The sequence below is a fragment of the Callithrix jacchus genome, chromosome 5, assembly GCF_049354715.1.
Source record: "Callithrix jacchus isolate 240 chromosome 5, calJac240_pri, whole genome shotgun sequence".
Lineage (NCBI taxonomy): Eukaryota > Metazoa > Chordata > Mammalia > Primates > Cebidae > Callithrix > Callithrix jacchus.
The window spans coordinates 151,376,448-151,401,022 of NC_133506.1; the positions used below are offsets into that span (position 1 = coordinate 151,376,448).

At 40.8% G+C, this 24,575-nt stretch overlaps 1 protein-coding gene across 9 annotated transcripts in view; it reads left to right on the forward strand.

Annotated features, from left to right (window-relative positions):
• Positions 1-24,575, forward strand: part of FRY (FRY microtubule binding protein) — a 472,456-nt gene that overhangs the window by 329,985 nt on the left and 117,896 nt on the right. For all 9 annotated transcript variants that reach the window (XM_054256748.2, XM_078375252.1, XM_078375253.1 and 6 more), the window contains 6 exons: positions 9,079-9,337; positions 14,225-14,407; positions 16,421-16,507; positions 19,120-19,379; positions 19,807-19,996; positions 20,633-20,757. In XM_054256748.2, coding sequence (XP_054112723.2) covers positions 9,079-9,337; positions 14,225-14,407; positions 16,421-16,507; positions 19,120-19,379; positions 19,807-19,996; positions 20,633-20,757 — 1,104 coding nt within the window. The remainder of the gene's footprint in view (positions 1-9,078; positions 9,338-14,224; positions 14,408-16,420; positions 16,508-19,119; positions 19,380-19,806; positions 19,997-20,632; positions 20,758-24,575) is intronic.

Here is a 24,575-nt window from a genome sequence, read left to right on the forward strand (position 1 = left end):
AGTTCACTCACGTTCTCTCACCTTCTGAGCACGCCTTTCCCATCAATATTCAAAAATTACCCAAGCTCCAACCCCACATGGCTGCACATAATCGGATGGCCTCCTGAGGCTCTGAGTGTCCCCATGGAGCCCCATGTCTCCTGGTTATTGTGGTCATGGTCTCTTTTTCATGGGCAGCCAGCTTGGGCTCCTCTGTTGATTACCTCTTGCTGTGTAGTAACAGCTTGTAGAGCCCACTGCCCTTTCCCATTCCTCTTTTTTTTTTTGAGATAGAATCTTACTCTATTGCCCGGGCTGGAGTGCAGTGGTGTGCTCTCAGCTCACTGTATCCTCTGCCACCCAGGTTCAAGCAATTCTCCTGCCCCAGCCTCCTGAGTAGCTGGGATTACAGGTGCCTGCCACCATGCCAGGCTAATTTTTGTATTTTTAGTAAAGAAGGGGTTTCACCATGTTGACTAGGCTGGTCTTGAACTTCTGAATTCGTGATCCACCTCCGTCAGCCTCCCAAAGTGCTAGGATTACAGACATGATCCACCACACCCTGGCTGTGTCCAAATGCAAATTAAAGAGGAATTTAATTTGCATTTGGACACAGCCACTCCCTTCCTCCTTCCTGACACCACTACCACAAGAACAGTGCTGAATGTGAAGGTTTCATGAACTCCTGCTACCTTCAAAACCATGATTTCAAGCCCTTGTGCTCTCTGACCAGAGCCTTCCACGTTCTGGCTGCCGATGTCACCCAGCTTCTTTCTGCTGTCATCAGCAACCTTCCAGCCATGGATCCTTCTTCCTTCCAGTCCACGCTTAGGGTGTAACTTTTGAGACCTAGCAACCAGAGTGTGAGTGAAAAGCACATTCCCTGGAAGCAGGAAAGCAGAGGGAAATGGGAAAAAATAAGCCTGGATCAAAAAGGGCTTTCCAGTTCAGGGTGAGAGGAAGACCTGTGGAGCAACAAAGGGTGGGTTTCCAAAGAATAATGAACACAATGATTTAGGGGCTCTGGGAAGCTGAGAGAAAAAGAGACTAAGACTGTAAGGGTCATCCATACAAATATTGAGTCACCTGTGATGAGGGCAGAGACTGAGAATAAAGAAAAGCTGTGAGACAAGGGCTAGAGCTACTGAAAACATAAAGAAGAGCCTGTCAGTTTGCTGTGGTCAGCACTGGAGGGGGCAGCACGACCAGAAGATGTGTATTTCCCCAGAGCACAAGTGACTGAGCGAAAAGCCCCTCTCCATGGCCTCATGACCATCTAGAGAAAGAGGGACACCATCTGACACACCTGGAGGAAGCAGGACAAGAGAATGGGAAGAAAACAATCCTCTAAAAGCCCGAACTTAATTTCCTACGTTGCTTTGCCATTTTACTGCAAGGTCCGGACAAATTATTTAACCCTCAGGCTATCTTTTTCCCTTGGTAAAATTTGGGTGAAATTGGAATGAGACTGCCTACCTCTTAGGACCGTTGAGAGGGCCAGATGACAAGACGTGTGTTTAGAGAGAGGAGGCATCTGCAGCGAAAAAGTTATCAGTTCAATTGAAGAGGAAGTAAAGTTCACTTTATTCAATAAAAGTCTAACTGGTGATGATATACACCAAGGCCTTTGAAGTACTAAGTTCTTTGAATGGCGTGCAGTGTTCTGGTTAAGTCTCTAATACTATTTTGCCATGAGTCTGAGTGGGAGGCTTTTACCTCTGAAATCACCTTGACAGCCCAATCCAGTGACACCCAGACCCAGAGGCCGTGGTGCCAGGCGTGTTGGGAGGGAATTCTGTCAGATGTGGTTGGAATGCTAGTGCTATTTATGGTGCGTCCTGTTTATTATGAGGTACATTCTTACCAAGCCCAAAGCAATGGGTGCTGTTTGTTTCCTTCTGAGAGAACAGAACAAATAAATATTCCTGAGAGTTTAAGGGTTAGGGAGAAAGCAAGAAAATGACTGGACTTATATGGGAAACCCATGAAGAGATCTTTTTCATAAGCTTCAAAAGAAGCCAGAGCCATTCTCCTCAGGGGGGAGGATAACTGGAGCAAGTGACCCGCACACAGAGTTCTGTTAACCTGTGAGAAAATGAGCCTCTTCAGATCTCCTTGAGAGGGTCAGAGGACAAAAGTGAAGTAATTCAGTAGCAATAAATATGGGTTTCGAGTGCCACACAGGAAGTCTTCAGTCACTGTATCCCCCCACAGTCCAGTTGCCTTCAGATTAAATTGACCTAAGATAATATATGGTCTAGTCAGAGAGGGGTGAGACCTTTTATTTCTGACACTTCACAGTCACATCCGTGGTACATGTTTACTTAAAAACCTGGTTTTTTAAATAATTGGTAAAATAAGGGCAGTGTTCATGCAGGCTGTCCATCCCTCCCAGCTCAGTTCCGTGTAAGGAGTTACAACTGTGTGTCCTGCACAACTGCTCCCAGGCTCCTCCCAGCATTTTGAGTAATGGCTGAATACCACAGACACCCACACCTCAGACATGCATTAGTATGTTACACGTGACAACAGTGTATACAACGAAGCTGGAAAACTGCCTTCTTCAAGCTACCAGTTTTCTGACTTTACGTGGATTGCTCAGCCAGCTCACAATGGCCGAGTGTGAGAACCTTTCCATGTGGCTGCATGGAAGCTTCACGGGTCTTCCTGACATCATGGTGAGACCCATGGGGGTGCTTCCTTCCCATCCTCAGCAGAGCCTAGACTACTCAGTTGTCTGAATTTCTGAGGATTCTCCACATAGAAAGGGAAGCTGACTCCCCTTGGCAGCTGCCATCTTTTTCTCTCCCTCTCCTCTCCTAGACGTTTCCTGCTCTGTCATTTGACCACAAGAGGGAGCTTTCACCAGCAGTCCATAGGCTCCTGTCCTTGTCACTTCATTCAGTGCCTTGTATGCACCAAGGATTTGCTGTTCGGTATTCACCCTCCTTTTCCAAACTCTCAACAAATGTTAGTTATTATTTTTGGATATCTTCACATTCAAAGAACATACACTGTGCTATACAATGCATTTCATATACATTCTGTTAGGTAAGCTGAGCACACATTTATTCCTATTTTTAGATTGAACTTCAGAAGGGTAAATCTGATTCCCCAAATTTATAGCATTTTCCAGATGTCATTGGTTTTATGCAAAATAATAAGCACGTTTTATGTGGTGTTCCCTTATGACTTGGGGAGACTTCTGAGATAATGCATACACAGATTCCACAGTCTTCTGGGATGTCTAAAAATTATTAAGCATTTATTCTGCTTTCCCTTTTCAACATATGCCTGTGTTGTGGAAAGTGGTTAGTTGTTTGGAATACCTGAAAGAGAACTCGTCTCAATTATATATATTGCCTTAGTCATATTTCCGTATTTTAATTGAGATGTAGTTCAAACTACTGTAAATAGATGGGGGTTCATTCTTTAATAGGCTCCGAGAAGAAATTTCCACCCCTAATGGTGAACTACCCTGGTGGTAAATGGTCCACCTGTCTCAAGCCCCTCCTTTTCCTTGTCTGCTGGGCTTCACTTGCAGTGTAACTTCCCCCACTCCCTTTGGTGACATTGTGGGGCACCTCTTCCTAATAGCTTTTGCTTATCTTGCCTAGTTCAGAGGAGGATGTTTCTCCTAATTTTTCTTTTCTTCTGGATATGGTTTGTGAATTTGAAATCACCCCTTTTCATTCATGCATCTCTGTACAAGAACACTATTAAAAGCTACTAAGCTGATTCCATCAGAATCTGAAGCTTACCTTAGGCAAGCATTTTCCATTAAAAGTCCTGTTTCTGATCTGACCAACCAAGAGGGTAGCTTTGTCCAAATTCAGTTTTTTCACCACTTTATGACATGTCCTTTCTTGATCAGTAGCACCCTTGTCTGAGCAGCATGTGCCTTGTGATCACACCACTCACTTGTTCTCCATCACCACAGAAGAGCCCAGGACCACTGACAGTGGCACAGGTGGCCTGTACAGAATACAGCTATGCGTTTGCTTTCTGACGTGAGCAGTGAGAATCATGCCAGGCCTGTTTAGTGCTCCTGATCCCAGCTGCCTGGGAGTAGCAGCTGCAATTGGTATTGGCAACACTGGTTTCTTTTATTTTAGGCTACTGAAAACCAGATCAGCCTCTCAGAAATTTAGCCTTAGTTCCCTAAGCTAGCCAGACTTCTTCATAAGTTGCTTTCTCCTAAAGTCTCTCTGTTCTCTCTTAATTGCTGCCACCAAACTCTCTCAAAGGACAGTTTTTAAAATTATAATTGCACCTCTTTAGTTTGCAGTTGAGACCTGTTCTTACTTTCCTGGTCTGCTTTCTCTATGAAGATGGCCCAGCTGGGGGAACTTCTGTCTCCTCACCCTCATCCTTGCTAGAGAAGGAGATCTAATAGGATTTGTAAATCTGCGGCCCAGCTCCATGCTGCTTTCCTCAGTACTCGAAATAGCTAGACATTGTTCTCATTTAACTCCAAGGCTTCTTTTTCCCTTTTAGATAGATTTTTTTTTCCTACTTTCTAATGTAAATCCCATGTGTTTCACAAGATCTTGATTATCTAGTCAAAAATCTCATAAAAGTAAAAATGAGGAAGAACTGAGTGGAAGAGATGGCAACTATGTCTGACAGGCAGCTCTCTGCTTATACGGTTCGAGCAGCAGACACAGGGAGGGAACCTTGTCCTTTTCACAGCTTCTTCCCCTTCCCCCTCAACTGCTACCCACAAATTCATCTGACAGGTGATTTCCCCTCAGTCTCAGTTCTGTGGCAGTATGAGCCTTTTTCTTCTACAAACATTCCACTTTGATAATCAGCTAAGCCTTCTATACCAGAAGCCCTTTCCCCTACCTGGTCTTCATCCTCCATGAATATTTTTGGGCCTTTCACTGGTAGAGCATGTGAACACCATCCTTTTAAGAGTCATGGCCACCAAGAATAGCAAGGACTGTACTGCCCTGGGGCTCCAAGAGTCCTGAAAATGATCCTGCATTGTGGGTTTGAAGTTAAAACAGGTTCTAGATTGCAAATTGTGCATGAGAGCAAAGGTAGATGAAGAACAGAATCAATCTCATTTGGAAAGCTGAGAGTATTGACCCTTACTCTAAAGGCTTCATGAAAATAGACCGTGACATGGCTTTTGTCCTTGGTGCTTGCCTGGTTTCATGATGATACTGGCTTGCTAGGGCTGCCGTAACAAAGTGCCACAAAATGGGTGGCCACCTAAACACTAGACGTTTATTCTCTCGCAGTTTTGGAGGCTAGAGGTCCAAGATCAAGGTGTCAACAGGGTTGTGTTCTGCTCAAGACTATGAGAGGGAATCTGCTCCAAGCCTCTCACCTGGCTTTTGGTAGTTTGCTGACACTCTTTGGCATCCCTTGGCTTGTAGAAGCATCACCCTGATGTCTGCCTTTATCTTCATATGGCATTATCCACGTGTGTTTGTCTGTCTAGAAAAGTGCCCTTCTTTCTTATAAGGACACCAGTCATATTGGATTAGGGGCCCACAACCTCATTCTAACTTAGCTAATTACATCTGCAGTGACCTCATTTCCAATTGGTCACATTCTAAGGAACTGGGAGTTAAGACTTCAATGTATGAATTTTGTGGGGGACATAAAATTGTGACCACTGTCATTACCACCAGTTAATATTTATTTAGTGTCTGCAGTTCCTGGTTATTAAACTATCACCTATCCTAAAAATGGTGGTTTATCTGTAGAAGCTTATTTTCTAAGACATTCAAGACCACAGACAGGTATAAATGTAGTAAATTAGAATAATAAACATAAGATGGGGAAATGACTTCAAGTGCTTTTCATAAACTAGTGTTTTCAAATCTCAGACTGCAGAGATGACTCACAGCTTCTCGGCGAGTGAAGGAGTGTTTTCTCCCCAAATAGGTGGGCTTTAGGACTTCTGCCTCCAGCTTTAACCAGAGTGGCTCAGGTTTTATATGTGTGTATATATCTGTGTATATATATACATCTTATATATCCATACATCTATATATATATACATCTTGTATATCTATACAATATATATTTTATATATATATATATTCTCTAATACAAACTTCCATATATATATATATATATATATATATGGAAGTTTGTATTAGAGTTTTCCAGAGAGAAACAGAAGCAATAAGAGGTATAGAGAGAAAGAGATTTATTGTGAGGAATTGGCTCATGCAGTGTGGAGACTGGCAGTTCCAAAATCTTAACAGGGGGCCAGCAAGCTGGAGACCCAGGACAGCCGGTGCTGCAGTTCTTGTCTGAAATCTGGCAGGCTGGAGATTCAGAAGAGCCAAATTTCCAGTTTGAATCTGAACGCAGTCTGTTCTAGAACCAGGAAGACCCAATGTTGCAGATGAAGTCTAAAGGTTGTAGAATTTCTCTTTTGCTCAGGGGAGTCCAATCTTTTGTTCTAGTCAGGCCTGCAACTGGTCAAATAAGGCCACCCACATGAGAGAGGGAAAACTGCTTTCCTCAAAGTCCACTGATTTAAATGTTAATCTCACCCAAAAACATCCAGAACAATGTCAGCCAAATATCTGGGCACTGAGGCCCAGCCAAGTTGACACGTAAAATTTACCACCACAAAGCTCTCCATAAACTTTTGTTGGAAAAAAAGATGGATCTGCTGCTGAATGAAATATAAAGAAAGTTTGCCAACTCCTGTTTTAGGCAATTCTAGATTGGAAGCCAAGTTAAAGCCTTCTCATTCTTCATTCAGCAACTACTTAAAAACTCTAGTTTTAATGTTATAAGACATTCCTGAAAAATTAGCTTAGATCTTCCTTCTCAGTATCTGTGTAGAACTTTACATGCTTTTGAGACAGGAAATGTGTTCCCTGGCTCAGTGTCAATCTGTGAACGAAAGAGCTCTTTACCTGGTTTATATTGTCAAACTGAACCAATTCCTATACTTTAGAAAATAAGTCAAGAGTTTGCTTATCTTGCCAAGCTTTTGAAGTGTTATCTATTTGACAGTGATAACTGGGGTGATTTGTGCCAGGCTTGTTTTATGGAAAGTATTTGGGATTAAAGATTAGAAGTCCTAGATTGAATTCCTGGCTCTTCCTTTTGTTAAGGAATTTGAGCAAATTCCTTAACTACTCTGGGCCGCAATGTTATCTTCTATTTGTTGGAGACAATATCTGACCTGGGTATGGGGGGCCCCCATTGACTCAGCCACTCTCTTCTCTAACACCAAAAACCTCCAGGCTACTGTGTCCTGGGAACTCTATCCTGTTGCCTCCACCTGCCCTTTTCCTACTATACTTCTCTGCTTTGGGTCAGGCCCTCACTGCTTGTTGCTTAAGTCACTGCATTGACCTCTTAGGTGGTCTGTGCCTTGTTTCTTCTCCAAGGCATTCTCCCTATTCCTGCCTGACTCTCCTTTTCTCAAGAGCGAATCTAATCATGTTTTTTTCCTATAACTTTCAGGATAAAATTCATCTTCTAATAATAGCTAACATTTACTGAGTGCTTACTCTGTGCTCCTTGCAGTGCTAAACATTGCACATGGATCATTCAGTGGCCCTCACATCAGGTTTATGGAATGCAGTTACAGTTAGTATCCCATTTTACCAATCTGAGGCTTAGAGATTAAGTGACTAGCCTGAAGTCACGTAGCTAATAAGCGACAGAGGCAAGACACTAATCCAGGCATTCTGATTCCAGAGCACACACTCTGAACCCCTTCCCTGCTCTGTTGTCTCCCTGGGTGGCCCAAAGACCCGTCGGTGAGCTGGCTCTTCTTCCTTTCTAGCATTGACTCACACCTGGCTCTTGCAGGCTCCTCACCCAATAGACACAGCCACACTGAACTCTGTATCCTAAGTGCTATACACAGGGCATATGATGACTGAATCGTAGGCAGGTCTCTCTTAAAAGCCTTTGCTTATTAAATACATTAGTGAATATGTAAAGCAATAGGTTAGCAATAATCCGCCCTACCAATGTCAAGATTTAATGTTATTGTGTTGCTCTAGGTTAAACCACAGATACACTAGAATTCAGTTAACTCACTCAAAATGTTTCCACCTTGGCAGTATCGACATTGTGGGCCAGAAAATTCTTTGTCATAAGGAACTGTCCTGTGCACGGTAGGGTGTTTAGCAGCATCCCTAGCTTCTGCGCATTAGAAGGATGGCTGCACCACGCCCCAAGGTGTGCAGCCGGAAATGTCTCCAGACATTGCCAGATACCCAAGGAGCAAAACCGCTTTAGGACCACTGTCCTGACTCGGATTGCTCATTTATACTCAGCTTCTGAATGAGTCCTTCAGCTTCTCCAGTACTCAGATTCCTCATCCTTAAATATAGGATTTGATGCTAATTTATTCTGTAGCCAGTGATGTATTAAAAAGTGTTTTATACAGTACAGCTAAGTGCAATGTGGTATATTGGATTACATTCTGAAACAGAAAAAGGACATCAGTAGAAAACTGGTGAAATCTGAGTAAAGCAGTTAATAGATTCATACCAATATTAAGTTCTTAGTTTTGATAAATGTACCAAGGCTCTATAAGATACTAACATTAGGGGAGGCCAGATGAAGGCTATATGGGAAAACTGTATTATCTTTGGAATGCTTCAGTAATTCTAAACTTAGAAGGTTTTTTTGTTTGTTTTGTTTTCTGAGGCAAAGTATCACTCTGTTGTCCAGGCTGGAGTGCAGTAGCACAGTCTCAGCTCACTGCAACCTCCACCTCCAGGGCTCAAGCAATTCTCCTGCGTCAGCTTCCCAAGTACCTGGGACTACAGGCATGTGCCACCACGCCAGGCTAATTTTTGTATTTTTAGTAGAGACAGGTTTCACCATGTTAGCCAGGCTGGTCTCTTACTCCTGAACTCAGGCAATCCGCCCGCCTCAGCCTCCCAAAGTGCTGGGATTTCAGGTGTGAGCCACTGCATGCAGCCAAATTATAAGTTTTTTAAAAGTATTTATGTAAGTCATTTACTAAGCCAAAAATAAGGGAGACCCATTTTCAGACCCAAATAGAAGAGATATGTATTAATAGCTGTTCATTCTTAGCTCTAGAAGACCAGTTAATTAAGTAAATGATTGTATTGTCCTTTATTCATCTCACAGGCTCTCTATTCACATGGATGATGAATTGCGACATATTGCACAAAACTCTCTTCAGGGTCTACTTGTTGACTTCTCAGACTGGAGAGAAGATGTACTATTTGGCTTCACCAACTTCCTGCTCCGGGAAGTGAATGATATGCATCACACACTCCTTGATTCGTCCCTGAAGTTGCTGCTGCAGCTGCTTACCCAGTGGAAACTGGTCATACAGACCCAAGGAAAAGTCTATGAACAAGCCAACAAAATCAGAAATTCAGAGGTGATTGTCACACCTTATCTATGAATTTATTTTTCTTTTTTCTTTGTTTTGTTTTGTTTTTTCTTATTGAGACCGTCTCACTCTGTCACCCAGGCTGGAGTGCAATGGTGTGATCTCAGCTCACTGCAACCTCTGCTTTCTGGGTTCAAGTGATTCTCATGTCTCAGCCTCCCAAGTAGCTGGGATTACAGGTGCACGGAATCACACCTGGCTAATTTTCATATTTTTAGCAGAGACGGGGTTTCACCATGTTGGTCAGGCTGATCTTGAACTTCCAACTTCAAGTGATCCTCCCACCGTGGCTTCCCAGAGTAGTGGGATTAAAGGCATGAGCCACCATGCCTGGCCAAATTTATATTCTTTTAGGCACTGTAAATGAGTGGCAGACCAGAACCTTTAGAGTTCTTACTTCCAGCCACATAGGAACTTCCTCCCTGGTGGTGGGCCTTAGTTCTTCCACTGGCATAAATTGTGACCAAGAAACTCAGAGCATGATATTCCACATCAGGTTAGACTTGTTAACATTCACAAGGCCATGTAGGGAGTAGAAATTGTTTTTTTCAGAGAAGTATGATTGCAAATCTATTTATAAGAGCGTATGACCACAGGCCAGGGACTTAGAGCTGAATGTGAATGTGGATATGGATATGGATATGGATGTACATGTAGATGTGGATGTAGGTGTGGATGGAGATGCAGGTGTGGATGTGGATGTGAAGGTGTGGATGTAGGTGTGGATGTGGATGTAGTTATGGATGTTGATGTTGATGTACATGTTCATGTGGATGCGGATGTGATAAGGATGTGGATATGGATGTGGATGTAGGTGTGGGTGTCCATGTAGGTGTGGTTGTCCATGTAGATGTGGATGTGCATGTGGATATGATATAGATATGGATGTGGATGTGGATGTAAGTGTGGCTATAGATGTGGATACGGATATTGATGTGGATATAGATGTGAATGTGGGAGTGAGTGTGGATGTGATATGGATGTAGATATTGATGTGGATATGGATGTGGATATAGGTGTGGGTGTAGATGTAGGTGTGGATGTGGATGTGATATGGATGTGGATGTAGAGAAGGCTATGGATGTAGGTGTGGATATAGATAAGTATGTGGATGTAGGTAAGGATGTGGATATGGATGTAGGTGTAGGTGTGGGTGTGGGTGTAGATATGGGTATAGATGTACATTTGGATGTGATATGGATGTGGACGTAGAGAAGAAGGCTAGGCGCAGTGGCTCAAGCCTGTAATCCCAGCACTTTGGGAGGCCGAGACGGGCGGATCACGAGGTTGAGAGATCGAGACAATCCTGGTCAACATGGTGAAACCTCGTCTCTACTAAAATTACAAAAATTTAGCTGGGCATGGTGGCACGTGCCTGTAATCCCAGCTACTCGGGAGGCTGAGGCAGGAGAATTGCCTGAACCCAGGAGGTGGAGGTTGCGGTGAGCCGAGATCACACCATTGCACTCCAGCCTGGGTAACAAGAGTGAAACTCCGTCTCAAAAAAAAAAAAGAGAGAAGGATATGTATGTAGGTGTGAATATAGATAAGTATGTGGATATAGGTAAGGATGTGGATATGGATGTGGATGTAGGTGTGGGTATGGATGTAGATATGCATGTGGATGTACATGTGGATGTGATATGGATATAGATGTAGGTAAAGATATGGATATGGATGTGGATGTAGGTGTGGGTGTGGATGTAGATATGGATATGGGTGTGGATGTACATGTGGATGTAGATATGGATATGGGTGTGGATGTACATGTGGATATGGGTGTGGATGTACATGTGGATATAGATATGGATATGGGTGTGGATGTACATGTGGATGTGGTATGGATGTGCATGTAGGTGTAGGTGTGGATGTAGATATGGATATGGGTGTGGATGTAGGTGTGGGTGTGGATGTAGATATGGATATGGGTGTGGATGTAGGTGTGGGTGTGGATGTAGATATGGATATGGGTGTGGATGTAGGTGTGGGTGTGGATGTAGATATGGATATGGGTGTGGATGTACATGTGGATGTAGATATGAATATGGGTATGCATGTACATGTGGATGTGATATGGATGTGGGTATAGATAAGGATGTGGATGTAGGTAGGATATGGATGTAGATATGGATATGGGTGTGGATGTACATATGGATATGATGTAGTTATGGGTATAGATAAGGTTGTGGAAGTGGATATGGACGTTGTTGGAGGTGTGGGTGGGTGTGGATACGGATATGGATGTAGATGTGCCTGTGGATGTGATATGGATGTGGGTATACATAAGGATGTGGATATGGGTATGGATATGGATGTAGGTGTGGGTGTGGATGTAGATATGGATGTGGATGTGGATAAACATGTTGATGTGATATGGATGTGGATAGGGATTGGATGTAGATATGGATATTGATGTGAATGTGGATGTAGGTGTGGGTGTGGATGTAGATGTGGCTATGGATGCACATGTACATGTGGATGTGATATGGATGTGGAGAGGGATGTGGATGTAGATAAGGATGTGGATATGGATGTACATGTGGATGTGATATGGATGTGGGATATAATATGGATGTGGGATGTGATATGGATGTAGGTGTGGGTGTGGATGTAGATATGGATGAGGATATGGATGTACATGTGGATGTGATGCAAATATGGATAAGGTTGTGGATGTAGATGTGGATATGGATATGGATGTAGATGTAGGTGTGGGTATGGATGTAGATGTGGATGTGATATGGATGTGGATAGGGTTGTGGATGTAGATGTGGATATGGATATGGATATGGATGTAGATGTAGGTGTGGGTGTGGGTGTGGATGTAGATGTGGATGTGGATGTAAATGTTGATGTGATGTGGATGTAGATGTAAATGTTGATGTGATATGGATGTGGATAGGGTTGTGGATGTAGATTTGGATATGGATATGGATATGGATGTAGATGTAGGTGTGGGTGTGGGTGTGGATGTAGATGTGGATGTGGATGTAAATGTTGATGTGATGTGGATGTAGATGTAAATGTTGATGTGATATGGATGTGGATAGGGTTGTGGATGTAGATGTGGATATGGATATGGATATGGATATGGATGTAGATGTAGGTGTGGGTGTGGGTGTGGATGTAGATGTGGATGTGGATGTAAATGTTGATGTGATGTGGATGTAGATGTAAATGTTGATGTGATATGGATGTGGATAGGGTTGTGGATGTAGATGTGGATATGGATATGGATATGGATGTAGATGTAGGTGTGGGTATGGATGTAGATGCGGATGTGGATGTAAATGTGGATGTGATATGGTTGTGGATAGGGTTGTGGATGTAGATGTGGATATGGATATGGATGTAGATGTAGGTGTGGGTGTGGATGTGGATGTAAATGTGGATGTGATATGGATGTGGATAGGGTTGTGGATGTAGATGTGGATATGGATATGGATGTAGATGTAGGTGTGGGTGTGGATGTAAATGTTGATGTGGTATGGATGTGGATAGGGTTGTGGATGTAGATGTAGGTGTGGGTGTGGATGTAGATGTGGATGTAAATGTGGATGTGATATGGATGTGGATAGGGTTGTGGATGTAGATGTGGATATGGATATGGATATGGATGTAGATGTAGGTGTGGGTGTGGATGTAGATGTGGATGTGGATGTAAATGTTAATGTGATATGGATATGGATAGGGTTGTGGATGTAGATGTAGGTGTGGATGTGGATATGGATGTATTGTACATGTGGATGTGACATGGATGTGGATAGGGTTGTGGATGTGGATATGGATATGGATGTAGATGTAGGTGTGGGTGTGGATGTAGATGTGGATGTGGATGTAAATGTGGATGTGATATGGATGTGGATAGGGTTGTGGATGTAGATGTGGATATGGATGTAGATGTAGGTATATAAAAGTCAGGTGACCCGCAGTTGTTTTTGGCCAGCATCATATGGGTTGCTTTGTTCAATATCCACAGAGAAGACAGTGCAGTCTTGCGGTTTCTTTATCCTTTCATGTCTCCTGCCTAAATGTTTAAGTTAATGATAACATCTTGCAGAGTACATTGAGGAGGAGTGTTGTCAGAGGAGAACCAGGGCAGTGGGAACTTGGCATTGGCAGTGAGCAGATGGAGAAAGGGGTCTAGCTGGAGAAGAGTATAACAGAGTCTAAGGACTGTGGAGGCTCAGGGAAGTATAGTAGCATCTAGGGAACAGCTGGGACTCCTGACAGGTTAACCCCAGAGATGACATTCAGCTCCTTCAACCTTCCCTGTGTTCTAGACATGCCAATACATGATAGGTAGAAAACCAAGGATTATATGTGCTTATAAGAGGAAAACTAAAATGAAGGTGGGAACTTCCCTGTTAACTGGCTTGCTTTTACTTTGGATTCACCTGGTTGGGGATTGGGAACTTTCAGAATCCATCACAGACCTGTGCAAAACCTAGATTAGAATCTAACATGCAAACAAGTAAGCAAAGATGGATAGAAAGTAAATGTTTGAAAATTTGCTTTAATAGTATCCAAAAGTCTATGGAGAATTTGAATAACAAGGTTGGCCACTTTGTATATACAGTGTGATACCAAGCGGTGTAGATGAAAGGCGTTTTGGTTTTAGCCTTTGAAGAGTTATTTTTCATCAGAAGTAACTGATGCTTGATAGTATTCCACAGCAATAATTGATCTGAAAGGCAGAAGGGGATCTAGAATAGTTCATGAATAATAAATTCATAGACATGTTTGGTTGTAAAGTGCTGTCATTTGTTTTAATATTTACAGGATCAAATGTGCAAAAGATACACAAAACATGAATGTATTCTTCTTCCATTGTTACTTTGCCGAATACAGAATGTTGTTCTTCTTGCATAACAGCTCATTGCAAATGGCTCCAGTCACAGAATTCAGTCGGAACGAGGTCCCCACTGCAGTGTACTCCATGCTGTAGAAGGTTTTGCTCTGGTTTTACTCTGCAGTTTCCAGGTGGCCACGCGCAAACTGTCCGTTTTAATACTCAAGGAAATTCGAGCATTATTTGTTGCCTTGGGACAGCCTGAGGTATGGATTAGTCTTCTGAATTTTTCTATTTCTTATTTTCAACTGTTCTGAAATTTATATTAAAAACCACAAATGATGCATTACTATTTCATGTACTTTTATGTTACATGTGGTGTCACATTTTTCATTCATTATTAGGTTTTGAACTATTATAATAGCATTCTTGGTCTACTAGATTTCAGTCATATTTTCTGAAAGCAATAGGAAAGAGCAATCGCAGTTCTCCAGGGACATAACTTTGCTAAGAAGTGAAGAATTTTAAGATTAATTTAGGTTATGGATTATTTCCTTCATAGTGTTCAGCACACATCTAATTAAAAAAATATTATTACTTTATATTAAAGAATAAACTTCAAAAAATAACACATCTCATTTAAAATGATGAAGTTACCAAAGAGTCTGGCAAATTGAAAGATATTTAATCTTGATGGTGGTAGAAAATGACATCACAAGAAACATGTCCTCTTGAAATGGGAGAAGGAAGCCAATTATTGATCACTGCCTGCTGACACCCCACATTTGGCCAAATGATGTACACCTTGTTCAGAGAAAACATTGATTGCTATCCTGCAAGCTAGCACGGATGGCCAAACCAAAGGCACAATGTGATGAAAGAAGGGCCAGCTTTTCATGTTATATACTTCTTTAGAAAATTACTACTTTCCATTTTCTTCTTTTAAAAATAACTACTTTGGTTTTATGATATTTGACATAGTCACTGTCTTTATAAAATATTTTCAACTTCATCACAGTCTTTCCTGTTCACATTTCTTTGGATAGCTTTCTGATATATTTCAAGGCCACATCTCTGGCACCTGAGATTCATTCACCTAAATGAATCTCTAAATCATGCTATATTTTAGCAAACCTTCATCAAGTTTGTAATCATGAATGTAATGATGATAATAATTACCATGTATGTGTCAGGCACTGTGCTAAGTACTTTATACACTGTATCTCATTTAACCCTCATAATAACCAAAGGATTGGTTTGGTTATCATCCCATTGTACAGACACTGAGACTGAGGTTTAGAGAGGTTGAATGCCCTCCCTACAGTCAACAGCTAGAATGTGACAGAGCCAGAATTCAACAACAGATACATACACATGCCTCTAATGCCCTCCTTCTTAAGTGCTAATCAACTAGACTGTGTCAAGGGTGTTCCTCATATGTCACTTTCTTTAACCAGCGATAATGTTTTTTCATTCACACATGAATATACAGATTCCAAGGCTTTTCTTTAAGGCTTTTGAGTAAATAATTTTATATTTCCAAATTTCTCCATAATAAAGGATGATGAATGAATATATAATATATGAATGAATATTCATTTATGTATTCATTACATATAATCTATTATGTTCATAATATATAAATGAATGGATGAATTAATTTATATATTTATCATATATAAATGAATGAATGCATTCTTTTATGTATTACTCATGTAGAATTTTCACTAAGATACGCTCTCGTGCCCTTTCCAATTTGCATCTTATATCAAATAGCTATATATTATGTAGATACTGCAAAGAGTGTGTGGTCGGTCTAGTTTCTTTGGGACTAAAATTCAATCACAGTAAACAATTGGCCACTTATTTTAAAAGACAAATGACTCAAACTAAGGAGCATTTTAGTTAGTGGTCTGACAAAGCATGTTCTTACAGGGTTTCTGCTTCTTGAAATTAACAACATGAACACTGTAGTGAATCATGTATGGTACTGGTAGATTCATACATGTACACATATGAGTCTGAAATTCAGGTATATGTATTTTCAGTACAAGGTGAAATTGGAACTCTAATTATCTTCCACTAAAACTTGGAAGACAAACCTCAGAGCCACAGGAGTTTTACTCACTGCCTTCCACCATCTAGGCACTCACTTTTCTGTGTGAAAATCCTTATCACTGTCTCGCAAGCCATTCTGCTTCATGTATCAGACAAAGGCAGTGGGGTGGGTCAGGAGGATTCATTTTCCTATGGAGAGTAATCACCTCCCCTTTGTACAGGATGACGACAGGCCGATGATTGATGTCATGGATCAGCTAAGTTCTTCCATTCTAGAAAGTTTCATTCATGTAGCAGTTTCGGATTCAGTAAGTACACATTTGATTCCAACTAATGGTTCTTAAAAGCTCTGGACCTATCTAAAATAGAGAGTCAATGAAAAATTATGTGGAATAATTTGGGTGTTTATGTCAGATTAATAAACTGACCCAAAATTACTTGAAGATAAGAATAGTTTTTCAAATGTTAGCTTAAGAGACATTCGGATCAATTTCACACAAAATCTGAGGCTTAGGAATATAGATAATATTTTGAAACTACAGCTTTAAGAGGAATTGCTCAGGATTCTTAAGGAAAATTCATTTGCCTTATTTATTGTACTTATCACTTAATATTATACTTAACACTTAGAATTATACTTAATATGTAACTTCTAATTTTGTGGTACTTTGTAGTTCACATGGTGCCTTCACATTTATTATTTTATTTGATTCTCACAGTTACTGAAACTCAGAAATGTTAAGGGGTAAGTCCACAGTCACACAGAAAGAGTTCTAGAAATCAAGGTGAAGTCTGGGTTCTAGAACTCTCCTTCCCAGGTTTGAACTCTGAACCTAAGAGAGCTTTATCTGCTACACAAATACATTCTTCCTTTTTAAAAACACATCGGCAACTTTCAATTTCCTGAACAAGTGTAGAAGGGAAATTTAAACTGATTTTAGTTATCTGACTTTTAAAAAAGGAAAGTGTAATAACAGGACCTGGATTAATTTGGGCTAAATAGCTGAAGGGAGGCCGGCAGATGTGGGATTCCTTGCAGAATCCATGTTACTGATGTTGCTGACCCCTGATGCGCAGATATTTGTCAGATAGTTATAACTGTATACAAAACCTGAAGACATTGGGAGCTTTTCGTGGCCTTTTCTAACTCGATTGAACACAGATTCCTATTTATAGTAGCCCTGTTCTTGCTTATGGTCATAATAATATTGGCAAATAATTAAAACTATAAGCCAAGTACTGCAGACCTTAACAATAATAGTGAACTTCCTCTTTCTCTTCCTCTTTCTTTCTCTCCTTTACTTATTTTTTTTTCTTTCCTTCTCTCAAAAAAAAAAAAATAATAATAATAGTGAAATAGTCCTACTTTTTTTAGAATTTCAAATTGTTTTGACATGGAATGGAATACTCAGCCTTGTTTTATATACATATCCTACTTGCCTACCAATAACACTTTATATTTTGTTCATGTGCTTTTGTTCTGTGTTTACCAACATCAAAATCTTAGCTGGGTAACTAGCTCAATAATACTGCCCTTAGGAAGATGTACAGAAATGGGGAGAGAGTAGTGGGAGAAGCAGTGCCTGCTTTGTGCCAGGTGTTTTTACAGCTGTTATCCCACATAATTCACTGAAAGATTAGGTGAGATCAGGATAATAATTCCCAAATCATAAATTCAATAAACAGAGACCCAGGGATGTTCAGTACTTGTCCCAGGTCACAGGCTTTGGCCAGAGCCTGTGTTGCCACCTCGTTTCTCAGGCTCTGCAACTCCAGCTCTGCTCCTTACAGACTGTTGACCATTGAGGCCACTGTCATAATACTCTTACCCATGGGAACTCATAAACAACAGACAAAATGGATCATTTTACATGCCTAACAAACATAAAGCCATGCCCTTTCTAGGCACAACAGCTAGATTATTTGAAAATTGATGACCCCTAAACTTTGGTATCTAGATTTAAAAGAGAATGAAATGGAATATAGGAACTTACTAATATAGATACTTACCTTAAAAGAGATTTCAAAATGTATTATTTTTGCTTGCTATATAGGGCAAGAATATGTAGGTATCTTGGCCAGGTGTGGTGGTTCACACTTAGAATCCTAGCACTTTGGGAGGCCAAAGTGGGCAGATCATGTGAGGTCAGGAGTTCGAGACCAGCCTAGCCAACATGGTGAAACCCTGTTTCTTTCTAAATAATAATACAAAAATTAGCCGGGCACTGTGGCATGTGCCTGTAATCCCAGCTACTGGGAGGCTGAGGCATGAGAATCACTTGAACCTGTGAGGCGGTGGTTGCGGTGAGCCAGGATTGCACCACTGCACTCCAGTCTGTGCAACAGAGCAAGACTCTGTCTCAGTAAGTGAATAAATAAATAAGAATATGTAGGTATCTTATCTCAAAAACTGTCAGTAGAATGCCCTTCATAAAAGGGATTGTGCTTAGCCAGCTCTCTAAATCAAAGGGAAGATAGTTCAGTGTAAGGAAAGGTAGAGAAGATCATAGTTTAAAAAATGCACTAATTACAATGATAAAAACACATTTGTGAGTCTCAGAGATGAATAACTTCTCAGAATTTTTAAATGGTGAGTCCATGGTTCAGTTTAAGTTTGCTGTCATATAGTCATCCAACAAATAATTAGTAAACAGCTTCTGTGTACTGATGCACAGTGCTGTGACAGTATATGACCTAAGTTCTTAAATTTTGCACTTACGCTGCTTATCATCTAGCATAGGAAGAGTGATGACCACATGCCACAGTATGTGGTAGGTGCAGGTTGGGCGTTTCAGATTCAGAACCAGCCCAGTGCACTCAGGAAAAGCACTGTTCAAGAAGGAGTATTCAGGCTGAGCCCTGATGAGGATGGATAACTTCAGTTCAGTTTTAACTCACAACCTACGTCTTATACCTACAGGCAACGTTACCACTGACCCACAATGTGGATCTGCAGTGGTTGGTGGAATGGAACGCAGTCCTGGTCAATAGCCATTATGATGTGAAGAGCCCTTCCCATGTCTGGATATTCGCACAGTCTGTCAAAGACCCCTGGGTGCTCTGCCTCTTCAGCTTCCTCCGGCAGGAGAACTTGCCCAAGCACTGCCCCACAGCCCTCAGCTATGCCTGGCCTTATGCCTTCACTCGGCTCCAGTCGGTGATGCCTCTGGTGGACCCAAAGTAAGGGAGCCTCGTGTTTTCCTCTGTTTTTCATTTTTCCATTTGCCCTCTGACATTTTCCTTTTGTACAAGAGATTAGGATGTTATCATCCCAATTGCTGAACTTCCTACTAGAGACTTCTTAACATTAAGTAAAAACATTTAAAATTTTTTGTCTAAAGCCAATAGGTTTTTTGCCTTAATAATCAATATGATTGTCTAATCAATAATCAATATGATTTTCTAATCATAATTTCAGACTTTTAATGGTAAAAGATACTTTCAAGTTCTTTGTTCGACTTCTCATTCAATGAGATACTGTTTGAATAACATCCTTAATCGACAGTTGTTCAACTCTATTTGAGTACTTCCTATGATCTTTATTTAATAAGTGATATTTAAAATCCAGAACTTAGTTTCACTGTTGTTTTTGACTCCATATTTCTAGTAGCCCAATTAATGCCAAGAAAACCAGCACTGCCGGCAGCGGAGACAACTATGTTACTTTGTGGAGAAATTACCTAATTCTTTGTTTTGGAGTTGCAAAACCCAGTATCATGAGCCCAGGACACTTGAGAGCCTCCACTCCAGAAATAATGGCAACCACACCTGATGGTACAGTGAGCTACGATAACAAGGTGACATGACATGCTTCAGAAGAATTATTCTGTAAGGTTTTTTTTTAGCTTGTTTGTCTAGAGTTCACAGTGCAAATTGCACTGTGCCTGCCATCTGGAGTATTATGGGATCAGATTTTCATCCTACACATTTCTAAATTCCATTGAGTGTTTATATGAATAATTTATTACTCCTCCCTGACAAATAGGGAACCAAAGATAAAGAAAAGTTGAGAAACTTGCTTAAGACCAGAGAATGACTTGTACTTATTCGTGCCGTGAGGTTTCACTTGTGTCCTACAACACCACATTTGCCTTACTCCTCACCGAGTATTCACCTTTAAATCATGCCTTGATTAATAAATTACCTTATTAGTGATAGCTTTGTAGATTTAAATGATTTTAAAAAGAAGCCCATTATTAAAAAATTTCTTTAGAATTTGTGTTCAAGGTGAGAATTGCATTCATTTTGCTGTATTAAATTTGTGGGACTGTGTGTGTGTGTGTGAGTGTGTGTGTGTGTGTTTCCTGAAATGATGGCAGTGCCTTGGGATGTGTTTCAGTACTTTGAAACTGTTATAATGGAATCATCCTTTGATTAAAGGAACCATCAGTTAGCATGTTACCTCTTTTTCACTTTTATTCAACTTGTTTCAGGCCATAGGCACCCCATCGGTGGGAGTTCTGTTAAAGCAGTTGGTGCCTTTGATGAGACTAGAGAGCATTGAGATCACAGAGTCCTTAGTTTTAGGATTTGGAAGAACAAATTCCCTTGTTTTCAGGTACAGTAATCTTAATGAGTTGTTCTAAATTCATACATGCTACTGCTATCATAGTTCCTTTATTAACTCAAATTTGAGTCTGCATGTTGGTGTGTGCTTATAGGCTTTGTGTGGCTCCCACTACATTGTCTTGGTTGATGTGCATGTAACAAGCATTCCTTGCCACTGCCTCACCTGTCACTTTGAATCATTGCAACTTTGATTTTACCTCTCAGATTTTATTTTACCGGCAAGCTTTGTTTTAGACAACTATAAATAAAGGTAGTTCAGTAGCAATCTCAGTTAGCCAGACTGTTCAGAGGCTATCAGGTCAAAATAATAACAGTTAGCTCGTCAGCCATTTACCCAACAGACTCTCAAAGGTTAAGCATTGATAAAACCCCTTTCAATGTGTTTAGTTGCATTGGTTGTTGGTTGATCTTTCTTTCTTTCTCTCTTTCTTTCTTTCTTTCTTGTTCTTTCTTTTTTCTTTCTTTCTTTCTTTCTTTTTCTTTCTTTCTTTCTCCCTTCCTTCCTTCCTTCCTTCTTTTCTTTTTCTTTTCTTTTCTTTTCTTTTCTTTTCTTTCAACAGAGTCTTGCTCTGTGGCCCAGGTTGGAGTACAGTGGTGCAATCTTGGCTCACTGAAACCTCTGCCTCCCACATTCAAGCAATTCTTTCTCAGCCTCCCAAGTAGCTGGGACTACAGGCCTGTGCCACCACGTCTGGCTAATGTTTACATTTTTAGTAGAGACAGGGTTTCACCATGTTGGCCAGGCTGTTCTCAAACTTCTGACCTCAAGTGATCTGCCCACCTCACCCTCCCAAAGTGCTGGGATTACAGGCGTGAGCCAGTGTGCCCAGACTGGTTGATCTTTCCATAGGGCACTTTCTTTGCCTTAATATAACCATATGCCTGCTTTCTGGATTCCTTACTTATTCACATTTGCAATGAAATAACCATTCCATCTGAAGCACTGTCAAAGCCTTTGAAAGAGACATTGTAAAATTTTAGTTTGGGTTGCCTCTGATGACTTTAGCTAAGCAACAAAAGCCTGTAAGGACAAAAACAATCTCAAACAAAATTTCCCGTGTAGATAGAAATGAGAAACTTCCAAGCATCTGTGAGAAACTATACTTGAAAAATAAAGATTAATAAGATATTTTAGAGGCTACTGAAAAAGATCTAAGTTATTCATGTTTAAAGTCAGATTTTCTTCTTCTTTTTTCCTCTCTCTTTTTGAGACGGAGTCTGCTCTGTCGCCAGGCTGGAGTACAGTGGTGCAGTCTCGGCTCACTGCAACCTCCGCCTCCCTAGTTCAAGCTATTCTCCTGCCTCCCTAGTTCAAGCAATTCTCCTGCCTCAGCCTCCCAAATAGCTGGGACTACAGGTGTGAGCCACTACACCCAGTGAATTTTTGTATTTTTAGTAGAGATGGGGTTTCCCCTAGTCGGCCACAATGGTCTTGATCTCTTGACCTTGTGATCCACCTGACTTGGCCTCCCAAAGTTCTGGGATTACAGGCCTAAGCCACTGCGCCCATCCCAGATTTTATTCTTAAAAGAAGTAATTTTGGGTTCTGACTGTATGGGTGCCAGTTAACCAGAGGTTTACCAGTTATTGGTTAATTAGTTAAGAAAAAATATCATATAGAAATACAAGGAGGCTGGTCGTGGTGGCTCATGCCTATAGTCTCCGCACTTTGGGAGGCCAAGATGGGTAGATCACGAGGTTAAGAGATCGAGACCATCCTGGTCAACATGGTGAAATCCTGTCTCTACTAAAAATACAAAAATTAGCTGGGCATGGTGGCGTGCACCTGTAGTCCCAGCTACTTGGGTAGCTGAGGCAGGAGAATTGCTTGAACCCAGGAGGCAAAGGTTGTGGTGAGCCGAGATCACGCCATTGCACTCCAGCCTGGGTAACAAGAGCGAAACTCCGTCTCAGAAAAAAAAAGAAAAAGAAATACAAGGAGATGGCCAGGTGTGGTGGCTCACACCTGTAATCCCAGCACTTTGGGAGACAGAGGCTGGCAGATCCCAAGGTCAGGAGTTTGCAACCAGCCTGGGCAGCATGGTGAAACCCCATCTCTACTAAAAATACAAAAATTAGCCAGGTGTGGTGGTGTGCACCTATAGTCCCAGCTACTCGGGAGGCTGAGGAAAGAGAATCACCTGAACCCTGGAGGCAGACATTGCAGTGAGCCAAGATGGTGTCACTGCACTCCAGCCTGGGTTACAGTATGAGACTCTGTCTCAAAAAAAAACAAAAACAAAAAAAAACAGAAAAGCAAAAGAAATACAAGAAGATAACATAACAATCCCTGAATTTACCTAACATTCTATCCCAAAGAATCTTAAGATTGTTTGATGTATATTGACCTGGAAGTATTCCTAGAGGCAGGTAAGATTATGCAACCAACTAGCTTCATCTGGAAAACTTAATGTCTCTGAGCCTCAGTTTTCTCAGCTATAAAATTGGCATAATAAATAAAAATCAAGAAGTTTATCTAATTTTTTAATGTCAGTATAATTATAGAATCCATCTCATACATTTATTGAGAAAACATATTAAATGTGAATATTTACATAATAAATATTTGTTAAATGGTAGCTGTTAAGTGAAGACTATCGATGTTATTCCCATTTCTTCGATGAAGAAATTCTAATATCTGCATTGGAAAAATCAGGAATAGAACCCATGCTTTCTGTCACTCAGTGCAGAAGGTCATAGAGTTTACCTTCCTGTTTTTGGATTTTCCTAGCTGGTGATATTTAATAGCATGAAATATCCCACCAGAAAGTACAAGGTTTTCAAGCTTGGGCATACTATAGACAAAATGCCTACATACTAGTGTGACAACAAGCAAAATCTTATCTTTTTCTGTGTTTTGACCTAGCAATTCAGAAGTTATTTCTTGAAGAAGAGAACTAATTAGATTAGAAAGTATAAAGTTGAGAACTGGAGATAATCAGGACAAAGATATATATTAATGTGATCAAGACATATTTTTACTACATAAAAGAAAAGGTCGCACGATTTTAGTACTTGCTATACGGAATTTTTAATTTATTATATAGTGTAAACAAAGGAATTTAGGCCAGGCACGGTGGCTCACACCTGTAATCCCAACACTTTGGGAGGCTGAGGCGGGTGGATCACGAGGTCAGGAGATGGAGACCAGCCTGGCCAGCATGGTGAAACCCCATCTCTTACTAAAAATACAAAAAATTAACCTGGCATGGTGGCGGGTGCCTGTAATCCCAGCTACTTGGGAGGCTAAGGCGGGAGAATTGCTTGAACCTGGAAGGTGGAGGTTGTAGTGAGCCAAGACTGCACCACTGCAATCCAGCCTGGGCGACAGAGCGAGACTCCGTCTCAAAAATAAATAAATTAATTAATTAATTTTTTAAAAAAGGAATTTAGCTCTGAAATCCAAAAAGGCTTTGTTTTTAAAGTCAACTACAAGTCAGCCTCCTCAGCTGTGCAGTGCCATGGTAATTGCACCCATCTCTTTTCCTCTAATTAGACTGAAAATTTCTTGTGTGCTGGGGCTCAGTTTTATTTATCTTCAGCACCAAAGCTTGTAGTAAAGTATTTGAATTTAACAAACACTTGGAAAATGTTGTTTAATTGTTCACATAAGGGTTTGGTGTTTTTTTGTTTGTTTGTTTGTTTGTTTTGGTTTTTTTGGCCATAGAGATCTCCAGAACATTAAATCAAAATCAAGTCAACAAATAGATATTGAGCCAAAATTATATGCAATTTTGTAAGAGCAGTAATACAAAGTATAGGCCAATATCTGTTTCTAGTTTACCATGAGTGGGAAATGGAGAGGTC